The sequence below is a fragment of the Pelobates fuscus genome, chromosome 10, assembly GCF_036172605.1.
Source record: "Pelobates fuscus isolate aPelFus1 chromosome 10, aPelFus1.pri, whole genome shotgun sequence".
NCBI lineage: Eukaryota > Metazoa > Chordata > Amphibia > Anura > Pelobatidae > Pelobates > Pelobates fuscus.
In genome coordinates, this window is record NC_086326.1 from 58,122,129 (window position 1) to 58,135,443 (window position 13,315).

General features: G+C 38.4%; 1 protein-coding gene across 12 annotated transcripts in view; it reads left to right on the forward strand.

Moving 5' to 3' along the window:
* ANK3 (ankyrin 3) overlaps positions 1–13,315 on the forward strand; it is a 557,845-nt gene that overhangs the window by 423,765 nt on the left and 120,765 nt on the right. For all 12 annotated transcript variants that reach the window (XR_010085575.1, XR_010085574.1, XM_063434253.1 and 9 more), the window contains 4 exons: positions 1,625–1,723; positions 3,713–3,808; positions 6,516–6,588; positions 9,468–9,530. Coding sequence is in view for 10 of the 12 variants with exons in the window: in XM_063434253.1 (XP_063290323.1) it covers positions 1,625–1,723; positions 3,713–3,808; positions 6,516–6,588; positions 9,468–9,530 (331 nt within the window). In the remaining 2 variants the exon portion in view is untranslated. The remainder of the gene's footprint in view (positions 1–1,624; positions 1,724–3,712; positions 3,809–6,515; positions 6,589–9,467; positions 9,531–13,315) is intronic.

Below are 13,315 nucleotides of genomic sequence, written 5' to 3' on the forward strand. Positions count from 1 at the left end.
ATCTATTTATTAAAATGACATGATGTGCCTGGTTTAGGAAAATACAGAATAGTAAGAGATCCGTGCCACTGACACTGTCATCTCTATGGTCAATATATGTATTTGATGTAAATTAAGAAATAGGAATGTAAAAAAAATGTTTAATTTTAATAATTTAAATGAAAATACATAATTTAGATTTCTCACTGCTCTACACTAATCAGCCACAACATTAACATTTCTGACAGATGAAGTGAATAACATTGATTATATCGTTACCATGGCACTTGTCAAGAGTAGCGATATTATAGGCAGCAAGTGAACGTCAGTTCTTGAATTTCATGTGTTGGAAGCAGGAAAATTTGGCAATCGAAAAGATCTGAGTGACATTGACAAGGGCAAATAGTGATGGCTAGGCTGTTAGAGTATCTCTAAAACGGCAAGTCTTGTAGGGTGTTCATGGTATGCAGTGATTAGTACCTACCAAAAGTGGTGCAAGGAAAAGCAACTGGTGAACAGGCATCAGGGTCATGGGCTCCCAAGGGTCATTGATGCTCGTGGGGAGCGAAGGCCAGCCTGTCTGGTCCAATCACACAAAATGACTGAAAACTTATGCTGGCCATGGCAGAAATGTATCAGAACCCACAGTGCATTGCAGTTTACTGGCTATGGGGCTGCATAGCCGCAGACTGGTCAGAGTGATGATTCCTGTCCACCGCCGAAAGCACCTTTAATCAGAACTGGACCAAAGCGATGGAACGTTGCCTGATTTCATTGAATCACATTTTTTAGATCAGTTCGAACAGCTGGGTGCATTTGCGTCATTTACCTTGGGAAGAGGTTGCAACAGGATGCACTAGGTACCACCTACCTAGATATTGGTGCAGACCATATACACCCTTTAATGACAATGTTGTTCACTAATGGCAGCAGCCTCTTCAGCATGGTAATGCACCCTGCCACACTGTGAAGATTGTTCAGGAATGGTTGAAGAAACATCACAAAGAATTCAAGGTGTTGCCTTAGCCTCCAAATTGCCAAGATCTTAATCTAATTGAGCATCTGTGAGATGTGCTGGAACAATAAATCTGATCCATGGAGGCTCCAGCCTGCAACTTGCAGGACTTAAAAGCTCTGCAGTTAATGTCTTGGTGCCAAATACCACAGGACACATTCAAAGGTCTTGTGGAGTCCAGGCCTCTGCACATCAGAACTGTTATGGTAGCACGAGGGGGATCTACATGATATTAGGCAGGTGGTTTTAATGTTGTGGCCGATCAGTGTATAACATCGCTGTTTACAATGTCACAGGAAAAGCTAAAGGAGAGTAGTAAGGCCAGGAGTAGATGGTATTGCAAAGCCTTCATACATAATTCTGAATGTTTGACTATAAAGAAAATATACTAAAAATTACAATAGGTTTATGCTATAAGTGAACGGTGTATTCCATAAACATTTTAATAAGCCCAGTAGTTTAACTTTCTGCATTTTGAACTAGAGATAAAACTGATGAGGTCCTGGAAGCACTTACTGTACTCTTCATTTTTTTTTTTTACCTGTCTATTAGGCGATGTATGGTAATGCATCTTCTAATTCTCCATTTAATAAACTTGGCTTTAAAACAAATGTTTTCTTACCTTTATAGAATGGATATACACCTCTGCATCAAGCAGCTCAGCAGGGGCATACCCATATCATTAATGTGTTGCTCCAGCACGGCGCATCTCCTAATGAACTCACTGTGGTAAGTCTTTTTATTTTAGAATATTTCTGAGCCAGGTACAGCTGTGAAAGATATTGTGGATGGGGTATAATTTGACAGAAAAACAACAAATCTAGACCACTGGTCTAGAATATAGATAATTACACTTATTTGTATTCTAGACCAGTGGTACTCAACCCGTCCCAAAGGATTACCAGTGTTCCAGGTCATGGACATCTACCCAGTGTAATTGGGTAATCCCTAAATCCTCGGACTACGTGGCCCTAGAGAGCGCATTTTAAAAAGTTTCTAAAGATCTAGATAGATTGTTAGCTCATTTGAATTTATCTGTATGTCAATTACTGGTTCTCAACTATCCACTTTCTATAATTGTAAAGTACTTCAAAATACATTGGTAAAAAAATAAATAAAAAAAAATTAATCTGACCAGTGCTAGAACAGTAGGTAGCAAAAGAGAAACAGAGTGTGTCTGAACCCACACCTCCAGATATAAAGTATACAAAGAATTAACTTATCGTTCTAATATAACAGCTTCCTCTCGGGATGTTCCAGACCTTATCCCACACAAATAGAATGTGTATATGGATAGCAGAGGAGTATAGCTGATAATCTACAGAAAGAAAAAACAGTACAATAGTGTAATACTGTAAATAAGCAATAAAACAGCGCCATTATCAATTGAACTCACAAGATGTAGATAGTAAGATTGCCCCAGGGTGCCTCCCCTTAGATGTTTGGGGGGTATAGCTAAAATTCCCTCTCAGCTGGTTGGTGGTGTCGCCAGAATATGGAAGTCCGGACTCACAAAATGGTAAAAATAATCTGCTTTATTTGTATAAGCATAAAAGATAAAAAACAAATCTTGTACTATGGGTTTCATCTTACATAAGACTCATCTCTTCCCATTGGTGCTCCAGGTGGGTGTCTTCCACGCTGTCCAGCTGTTTCAGAGGATTTTCTGTTTATTTTCGCTGGTGATCATACGGAAAATGGAAAGAGAAAAAATCAGCGCTAGATTGCCACACAAGAAAATAATAGTAAGGCTGCAATCCTTAAAGGGGAGTCCCCTATAATCCCCTAATGATAAGAAATGATGCAAAATAGTACAACACCTGCAAAAATCAACAGAAAAATCCTCTGAAACAGCTGGACAGCAAGGAAGACGCATCCTGGAGCACCAATGGGAAGAGATGACAGCCATATAGAAGGAAGGATTGGGAAGGGTAGGATTATGCTGCTATTTTGTCCTTTTGTTAGGATGATTTATATTTACAAATCTGTTTTTTATTACCGGGTCCCTGAGGAAGTCTTATGTAGGATGAAACTCGTAGGACCAGATTTGTTTTTTATCTTTTATACTTATACAAATAAAGCAGATTATATTTACCATTTCCTGAGCCCGGACTTCCATATGGTGGTGACACCACCAACCAGCTGAGAGGGAGTTCTGGATATATCTCTCAAACATCTAAGGGGAGGCACCATGAGGCGATCTTACTATCTACATCTTGTGAGTTCAATTGATATTGGCGCAGTTTTATTGCTTATTTACAGTATTACACTATTGTACTGTTTTTCTTTTTGTAGATTATCAGCTATACTCCTCTGCTATCCATATACACAGTGCTAGAACAGACAAGAAAACAAGCACTATGATGGGTATTCTCCCCACTTGACTATATTAAGTATTGAGTTTGCTAATATTTTGTTATTGCAGTAGTGGTAGTATTACTATATTTGTGGTGTTAAGTTATGTTATTCATAGGCAAAAAACTACAGTCATTACGCACTTTAAAATGGTGCACAGAAAATATTACAATCTTGTAATATTGCTCGTTACCATCTTCTACTGCATTGTCTTTTTGCTATCTGAAGGTTTTCTTTAATGTAAAATTTGCAGAAATTGCAATGGAATGGCTCACCTAGTGCCAAGATCTCAGAGTTGGATAATTAAGAGATGTAATGCAGTATTTGCAGACTTATTTCTTCATGGTATTTATTTATTTATAGAATGGTAATACAGCCCTGGCTATTGCTCGAAGACTAGGCTATATCTCCGTGGTTGATACTCTGAAAGTGGTGACAGAAGAGACTCTGACTACAGTTGTGAGTACACTGTTTATAAACTGCAACAATGTTCCTTTTGATCCATTTTCTTAATTAGTTGTATCTTTTTTCAAAATGGGGGCCTGAAAGGGACACCCAGACCATTTCATCTCAATAAAGTGGTATGAGTGCAGTGTCTGTGTCCCCTTAACCCTGATTGTAAAACATTGCAGATTTAGAGAAACTGCAATGTTTACATTGACAGGTTAAATCCTACTGACAGCCACTAGAGGTGCAGCTGTGGCACAGACCTAATGCCTTCCTATGGGGAATTTTGAATGAACTCGTAGCACTTGCTGTGCATGCGCATTAGGTCTTCACCGGGTCAGCATTAAGGTCAGCATTAAGTTTAAGTGACATCAGGGGGTTACAGCTAGTATAGCTGTAATTGCAGGCCCTATTTTCCCAATGAATGGAGTGGGCCCACGAGTTTACAGTTCCGTCGCTCGCAAGCCCTGGCTGTCAGAGCGTTGCCACGGGTTACCATTGCAATGCTCCAACACGGCATATGCAGGGGGCTCGCAAGAGAGGGAGAGAACCTGCCAAGGTGGAAGATGGAGTCTCTTTGCTCCCACCCCTCTTCACTCTTCAAAACAGCAAGCTGGGAGTTTGCACAGTTCCCTGGATCAGGGAATATAGTGTCCTCCCTCCCTGGCCAAAAGTAAGGAGTGGAGAAAAAACACAAAATATAATTTAAAAAAACAAAAAAATGCTCTTCCCCCCACAGAATACAGCCCCTATCAATCCCACAAATGTATACACACAGTACATTCACTAAACAAACACACACTTTGCATCCACTATATACACACACTGCATGCACATACACCAAAATATTGTGGGCGAACTCAGGGTGTGGATGGAATTGGTGGCGGGTCTCCTAGGGCCAGGCCTTGAGCTGTGTAAGAGCCCAAAAGTTTCTGATGGCAGCCCTGGTTAAGAGGTTTATTTTTGAACAGAATGTAACTCCTTACATTTGTGGAAGATGCAGCATCCAAAAGTCAGACAGTCCTGAAAAAAAAATGAAAGAGACCCACCTCTCTCTCTACCAAAGTGTTTCTAAATGCAGTCAGTGAGCAGCACATTCCCAGAATGCTAACTTTGACATTACCACAACCCATGAGAAATTGATCCTAACAGTTCTCGAGATGACTGAAGCTCTAAAAATAAACTCTATATCTTCTTAATGAGGCTTCTAATAAACATTTAAGAAGCAGTGTTCTGTATGAATTATGCATTAGCTGTCACCAGTTGGTTAGTTGTAAGGTTTCACAGTGAGTCCCTTGAGAATATAAAATTGCCATTTCAAGATGGTGTTAGTATTTATACTTAAATGATGAAAATATGAGTCACTTTAGTAGTGCCTAAAATATTCATCAATTTCCTGAAGACAAACATTTTATTTTGAATGTTATTTCTGTTGTTTAATAAGGAGAATTCATTTATGTAAGTAATGAATAATGATTATTAGAATTCATATACTGAAAAATTTAAAAGTGAAATAATAGATCACGTTTTTTCCCCAAAAAATTCTTTATTTTTATTTTGTTTTTGTAAAGAAGAAAAAGTCAGTAAGTACATTCACATAGATGACATATAGTAAAGTGGAAAGTTACAGTACATGTTATATTATTTAAATGTCCTTTATATAAACATTGTTATAATTACATTCTAAAATATTATACTGGATTAGAAAGAGAGAATGCAATTAACTGCTTGTATTTTCTTTGATTAGTTCACTAAACAACTAACTTATCATATACAACTGTCTGAAACTAAATCTGATTTCAATCCTATTCAATGCATTACTTCCATCCAAAGAAGTCCATAGCCAGATTCTCAACAAATCAGTCATGTCTTTAAAGGGACACTTCAGACCCCTAAAGCACTTGAGCCTCCTGCAATGCTTTATGTGTGAAGAGTGTCCTCTTTTTTTATTTACACGAGTCCATATTTCAATAGAAAATGACACATTTATAAATTAACTTGGTTATACTCCCGTGGCTCTCAAGCAGATAACTTATCATTTACTTCCTGGTTTGGTTAGCTCAGTGGAGCTAAACTCAAAAGGGCAGCAGTTGCTCAGAGCACCTATCAAGCAATGACTTTTCATTGAACTGTATTTGGGAAGTCTGTGATTGGACAGCCACAGAAAGTCTAGTCGGGGATAGAAGGGGAGGGCTTGCAAAGGCAGCAGATAAGAGATCTTGCAAGTAATTTTTAGATATAACCCCCAATGATAAATTGTATAATTAAATGCATGCATGCTTTCATTGGGGGTATATCTACTAAACAGTGAGTTTTTAAAATTAATTTTGTATTTGGACAGTGGCGTGTCTCTAAATTGACCATAGACTCATTATTCCAGGAGCCAAGGAACCAATAATATAACAGTTTTCAAATTATTTGGATCACTTTTCCTATTCTTTCAACAGCCTCTACATGATATGACTAACATAGTCAAGCCCTCCGAATATCTATAAATAAAACACAACTGGTTTATTTAAATACCTGATGTAGAAAGATTATATAAGAACAAGTTGTTGGCATTTGTTCATGTGGCAACTTGTCAAGCGCAAAACACTGTTCTCTAACTCACTGCAATGTCAGAATGTTTGGATTCTGTCTTAGTAGAGGTTACACAGGAAGTTATGATTTATTTATTTATTTTTTAATCCTTTTTTTTTTTTTACTTTTTCCCTAACAGATGGTGACTGAGAAACATAAAATGAATGTACCAGAAACAATGAACGAAGTTTTGGACATGTCCGATGATGAAGGTATGGAACTGATGCGTATCCTTCCTTTTTTTTGCAATATATTATTTCTGATGCTGAAGAGGGGTTTAGAGATTTTCCCCATGAGAAACTAAATCACTTAGCAGCATGATTAAAGCAGTAAAACAAAACATAGGTTAGAAAACAAAAAAATAGCTGCAAGCAATGTACACACCGAACACAGACGATGCGCAAACAATATCTGCATACTGGAAGTCAATAGTTAACATGTATTCTGTTTTGCATTTTTCTCAACTGTATAGCAATAGTGAAAAAATACAAAATATTGGGCTAGATGTAAGCTTTAGCTACAATATGAGGCCACTAGTGGTGCATGTATATGTATATGAACGTATGTGTATATATGTAATACCACCAGGTTTGTTGTTTTAGCAAAGGTTTAATGACCATCTATATTTATTTTTCGGTTTCTTGATTAATATACAAAAATACAGGAAATATTTCATCACAAAATGCAATTTTTAGGCAAAGCCAGTATTTAGTCTGACCTCCCTTGGCATAAAGCACATCTTGAACTCTTTTTGAGGGGACTGTCCTAATATTTTCTGAAGTAATCTGAAGGCTTCTTTCAGCACTTCCCACAGTTCTTCTTTAGATTTAGGTTGTCTTTTATTTTCTTTCTTTCTCTGTGCAGGTAATCCAATACTGCTTCTATAATATTCAGGTCTGGACTCTGTGGAGACCAGTCTTTTATCAACTGTTTTTTCACTCCAAATATAATTTCATTGCATTAGCAGTTGTTATATTGGAATAGTTATCATGCTGAAAAAATAAAAGCAATTCCCAGTCAGGCACTTTCCAGAAGGAATGAATCAAAACATGCCTGTACTCTTCAGCATTCATGATCCCATGGACACTATCACCAACACCACTGGCTGAAATGCAGCCCCAAACCAGAACAAACCCTCCACCATGTTCCTAAAGACCACAAGCACTAAACTTTCTATCTATCTCCAACTAATCTTCTCACATATTGTCGATGATTGGACCCAAAAATGTCAAACTTGGATTCGTCACTCATTCAAATCTTTGCCTTTTCACCCTGTTCCCCTTCCGGAAAAGTGGTTTCTTGGCTGCTATCCTTCCACAAAGACCATTCCTGATCAAGCTTTTCAGACTGTGGAATGGTCAACTTGGCATCCCAATGAAGTTGCCAGATCCTGAGTCAGACTTCTTCCATGCTCTCAAAAAAGAAACTGTGAGACACTTCTCATCAGATTTAAAAAAGTTTTCTTGGCCTGTTAGTCCTTTTTTTGTCCATGACCTCTCCTGATTCTTCAAATTTCTTTATAACAAATACCAACCACATCTTGAGTATCTAGTTTGTTTTCTGAATGCCCTTGCATACATACTGCGTAAAAATGTCCGGTATTTTCTGATTGTATTCTAATAAAGATACTGAGGAATAATTATATATGGTCATTATACCATTGCTAAAACAACAAATTTAATGATGGCCTTAGACTTTTACACACACACACACACGCAAAAATGTGATTCTTTGTTGAACTAATTTGCATATGCCCACCCAGAATCCTTTGTGGTAGTAACATCACTGCAAATTTTTGGTTCCTGTGGGAAAAACAAGTCTTATGGCTTGACTGGTGTGCAGATGTTTGTTTAGCATTGTATTAACTATATATATCCACATACACTAAAAAAAATATAAGTTTTGTTCGTGTGTTCCCTTTTGTGGATACCCAGGGTATTGTCCATACAAAAGTGAAATACTGCAGTAAGTTTCACACTGTAACTAAACTTATTTCAAAGCCACATTTTGAATTACTTATCATCCATAGGCTAGTTGAAATATCTTTTCAATAATCTTTTATCTAAGGACAAGCTGAGTTCAATCAAAATAATTCATATCCGTCTCAGTGGTATTTGACAGTACTGTAACAAACGGGAAACTTTCTTGTGGGATGACAAAGTTCACATTAATAAACAAGTAGTACAAGCAGAAAATCATATGGAATTAAACACCATATGAGCTGTAGGTCAAGGCTGGTCAATCACACGCTGTACTCATGTTTCTCCTAGACTAGAGACTGTGATACTTAACTGGATGACATACTATTTACTTTATGTAGTCAGAGTCACAAATTCAATTTTTCCTTTATGTTAAATTAACAAAAAAGTGTAAAACAACATGGAAATTGTACATTTTGTGGGTAACGTCAAAGATGAAAAAGGAACCAAAATCATGTGAGAAGTAGCTTTGTTCATTGGTTTAAGGGACAATACTAACTCCAAAGGGCCTTTAAGATAACTTAAAAAAAAAGAAAGATCTATCTTCAACATTCTATAATATTCCACCATTTTACCAGATAGTTCAGACGTTTATATTTATTTCTATACCACCACATTTTACATTTGAAAATAGAACAAGGGTATCCCAAGGTGCACCCTACCTCTTGTTGAACCACAACTACTGTGATTCTTTTGTAGTCTGGCTCTAGCAGGGTATTATTGAAGTTTTATAGGGTTATTAACTAAAGTGATAATTCCTGAGAATTCAAAGTGAATTAAAAAAAAAACAAAAAAACTGTCTTGGAGAATTTTACTAAATCTGCTATTTCACCCTAAATGTTGAATTTCACCTTGAATGCTCTTTGAATTCCTGGCAATGATCGCTTTAGTGAATTACCCATTATTAATTCCCAGGAGCTAACAAGTTATTGTGACCTTACCTTGTAACAAGTATGCACCAGAGTTAATTCAGAGCCAAGCATATACCCATCTGTAAAAAGTAGCATTTCAAAGGCTACAATTCAATGTTTTTATCTTGGAATATAAACATAGGTGATATGTTCAATGCAGATTTGTTTTATTCACTATATATATTTACTTGAATTACACAGTTCGTAGAGCCAATTTGCCAGAAATTCTCAGTGATGCTGAGTATATGTCAGAAGGGGATGAAGGTACATATTTCCAAAAAACATTTAACTAACATCTTGTTGGTAATTGTGGACTCTAATGTACAAGACCAAGAGCCAAGTCTATTATATCAGTTTTTTTTTTTTTTTTTACAAAGGTTTTCTATTATGATTTATTTCATAGTTCTACTATCACATATAATGGTTTAATGTGCAGTTTAAGCCCAAATAGGAGAGAACACTTACATTTCTTTTAAAACACGATGTGCATTGTATAGATCTTAATAGCTTGTGTCTGTGACATTACATCACCATGGTAACCCAAAGAGAACTTATCTTGATTATGTTTTACCTTGGGGTTTTATGAAAAATTGTTTTTTTGTGTCACATTTTAAAGGGTAACTGACATGACAAATGCAACTTAATCGTAAATGATAGAGAATCTAATTTCATCTAGACATTACGCTAGGAAATGGCTAGAAAACCTAAAATCAGAGGTTAAAAAACAGCCCTTTTTGCCCTACTTTTAGTCTGTCCTTAACCTGTGCCAATCAGCACAGAGATAAGAAGGCTGTGCTCTAAATGTCTGTTAGCAGGGAAACCATCCTGTAGGCATCTCTACTGCTTGAATTCAGGGAAAGTAATGCCTGCAAGGGGAAGTAGGGAGGAGGGTCAGGCTGCGTGTGATAGCAGCACCAGCAACAGAAAGGAAAGGAGAGAGAAACAGCCCGAATGAGTTATTGCAGCAGTTTTGGACCAATAATCTGAGAATGGATATAGTTACATAGCTGAAAAGAGACATGCGTCCATCAAGTCCAGCCTTTCTCACATCTGCTTTTTTCAATTAGAAAACAGATACATTTTATTTCACAAAGCAATCTTAAAGTGTTGGGATATTTTATCTGTTACAGGAAGCAAGTCTGTGCTTTACAAACAGGGGCATGCAGGAGAGGTGTGTCTTACAACAAATGTAATACCCACTGAAAAGGACGATTCCTTAGTAGGAGACAGGGGTAAAGCAAATAAATGAAAATATGAGCGTTTAATATTATTAAGGGAAGAGACACTTAATTGTATAACATGAGTTAAGCCAGATGTTTAGAAAACTACAAAGCTGTATCTGTCGTGGCAGGTTCACTTTAATAATTGTGATTTGAGAAGCCAATTATTGTATCAGTCACTTTTGCTCATTTTGTTGAGTTATAGCTCAAGAGAGAAGCATGTGACCAAAATTCTAAGCAATTAAATAACATCCTTGCATGATGGATTGATGTAATTATACTCTTAGGGCTAATGTAAGACTGTGGCACTCACTTGTATTGTTAGAGCTCCAAATTACCTACTCTACTCTGGGATGTCTAATTCTTCTTACCATTTAAATGATTGTTTTGATCTAAAAGCTAACACATTAACCCAGGTTTCTAATGATGATTGCTGCATTATATCCTGGTCTTATGTGTATTGCTCCTGTCTTTTCACACTGGGTGATGGGCGTATGTATTCGCACTGGAATACATCTCTGGAAGATTTTTATCATTCTTCAAATGGATACAGTAGCTAACCTGGAATGTTTGGTGAGAGAACTGATGCAATGCATCATTGACTGCATATGGAGAATGTAAAGGAGAGCATATCAACAACGTGTCTGCACAGACCACTGCAGCATTCAAAGATATGCCAAGGCACAGATATGTCTAATAGTTCAATCACTAAGAAAAACGGAAAAGTGGAAGAGTTGGCGTCAGGGCCGGCCTTAGGCATTTAGACGCCCTGTGCGAAAAATCTTCACAGCGCCCCCCCCCCCCTCGTCATCCATGTATGCTGTAATGTTTGTGTTGTCTGTGTATGTGATAGTAGGTGTGATGACTGTGTGTGATATGTATGCTATGTGTGATATTTGTAATGGGTGTATTAACGGTGTGTGATATGCGTGTATTGGTTGTATGTGACACACACACACACACACACAGAGTCAGACGGCCATACACACACACAGGAAGACATCCACACACATACACAGGCAGACAGTCATACACACACACACAAATGCAGACAGTCTCACACACACAGACACACACAGGCAGACAGTCAGTCATACACACAGACACAGACAGTAATACACACAGACACACACAGAGGCAGACAGTAATACACACAGACACACACAGTCATACACACAGACACACACAGAGGCAGACAGTCATACACACACACACACACGCAGACAGTCATACACACAGACACACGCAGACAGTCATACACACAGACACACACAGGCAGACAGTCATACACACACACAGACAGTAATACACACAAACACACACACACAGGCAGACAGTCATACATACAGACACACAGAGGCAGACAGTCATACGCACAGAGGCAGACAGTCACACACACACACACACACAGACAGTAATACACACACAAAGGCAGACAGTCATACACACAGACACACAGAGGCAGGCAGTCATATACACACAGACACAGACAGTAATACACACACACAGGCAGACAGTCATACACACAGACACACATAGGCAGACAGTGATACTCACAGACAGTAATACACACAGGCAGAGAGTCATATACACACATACACAGACAGTAATACACACAGACACACAGAGGCAGACAGTCATATACACACACACACACACACACACACACACAGACAGTAATACACACAGACACACAGAGGCAGACAGTCATATACACACACACACACAGACAGTAATACACACAGACACACAGAGGCAGACAGTCATATACACACACACACACACACACAGACAGTAATACACACAGACACACAGAGGCAGACAGTCATATACACACACACAGACAGTAATACACACAGGCAGAGAGTCACACTCACATGACAAGCACACAGTTACCTGTGGAGTTCATTGTGGAGGCAGTGCAGATCCTGGTGACTGTTTGGTGGGGAAGCAGGGACTCCTTCCTGCTTCCCCTGCAGCAGTTTTCCGGCGCTTTTAGCTCCGCCCCCCGCCGCACGGTAAGCTCCGCCCCCGCTGCAAATGTAAAAAAAAAATAATAATTTTTTTTTTAAATCCCGGCCGGCTGTGCGGCCGCACGGCGCCCCCTGCTCCATGGCGCCCTGTGCGGCCGCACAGCTCGCACACCCCTAAGGCCGGCCCTGGTTGGCGATGGGTTACTTGGTGTAATTGTGGTTGGTCTTATTAATGTGTATATAATATAGAATGCACACTATAACAACTTCAAACAAAATTCTAACTTTATTATGTACAAAAAGTAATATAGTGAAAAAAATACAAAAAAAATAAACACAATGACAAAAGCAAGGGCAAATACAATAATGCAATGGTACAATGCCAAAAAATTCTTACAAGCCACAAGACTGAAACACGAGTCACCAAACCCCCCAACGTTCCGGCACCAACTGGCTGCCTTTATCAAGGGTACCTGAATCCATGTTCGAATGTGGCTGTTTATAAATATGGTTTGCACCTAGCTATCTATTATAATTTTGTCTCTCCATGTGATTTTGGTTTGTGAATGGTCTTATTAATGTGAACATATTTTCTTAATGCCCTTCACAATACCCTTGCACCCTCAAAGAGGGCCCTTACTATGTTCCAAACTGTACTAGGGCTTTAGGGTACAGCAAAATCTGATGTCCAAGCTCACTCCCCCACAGTTTAACGTTTGCATTCCAGTATCCCTCACCCCGCATTCTGTGTCTCCATCCCCATCTCATTTACCCTCGTAAATCTATCGCCTTGTTTTCCCTATGTCTCTTTGTGTTTATTTCCCATATTCTGTAACCCCCAAGCCCTATTACTCAT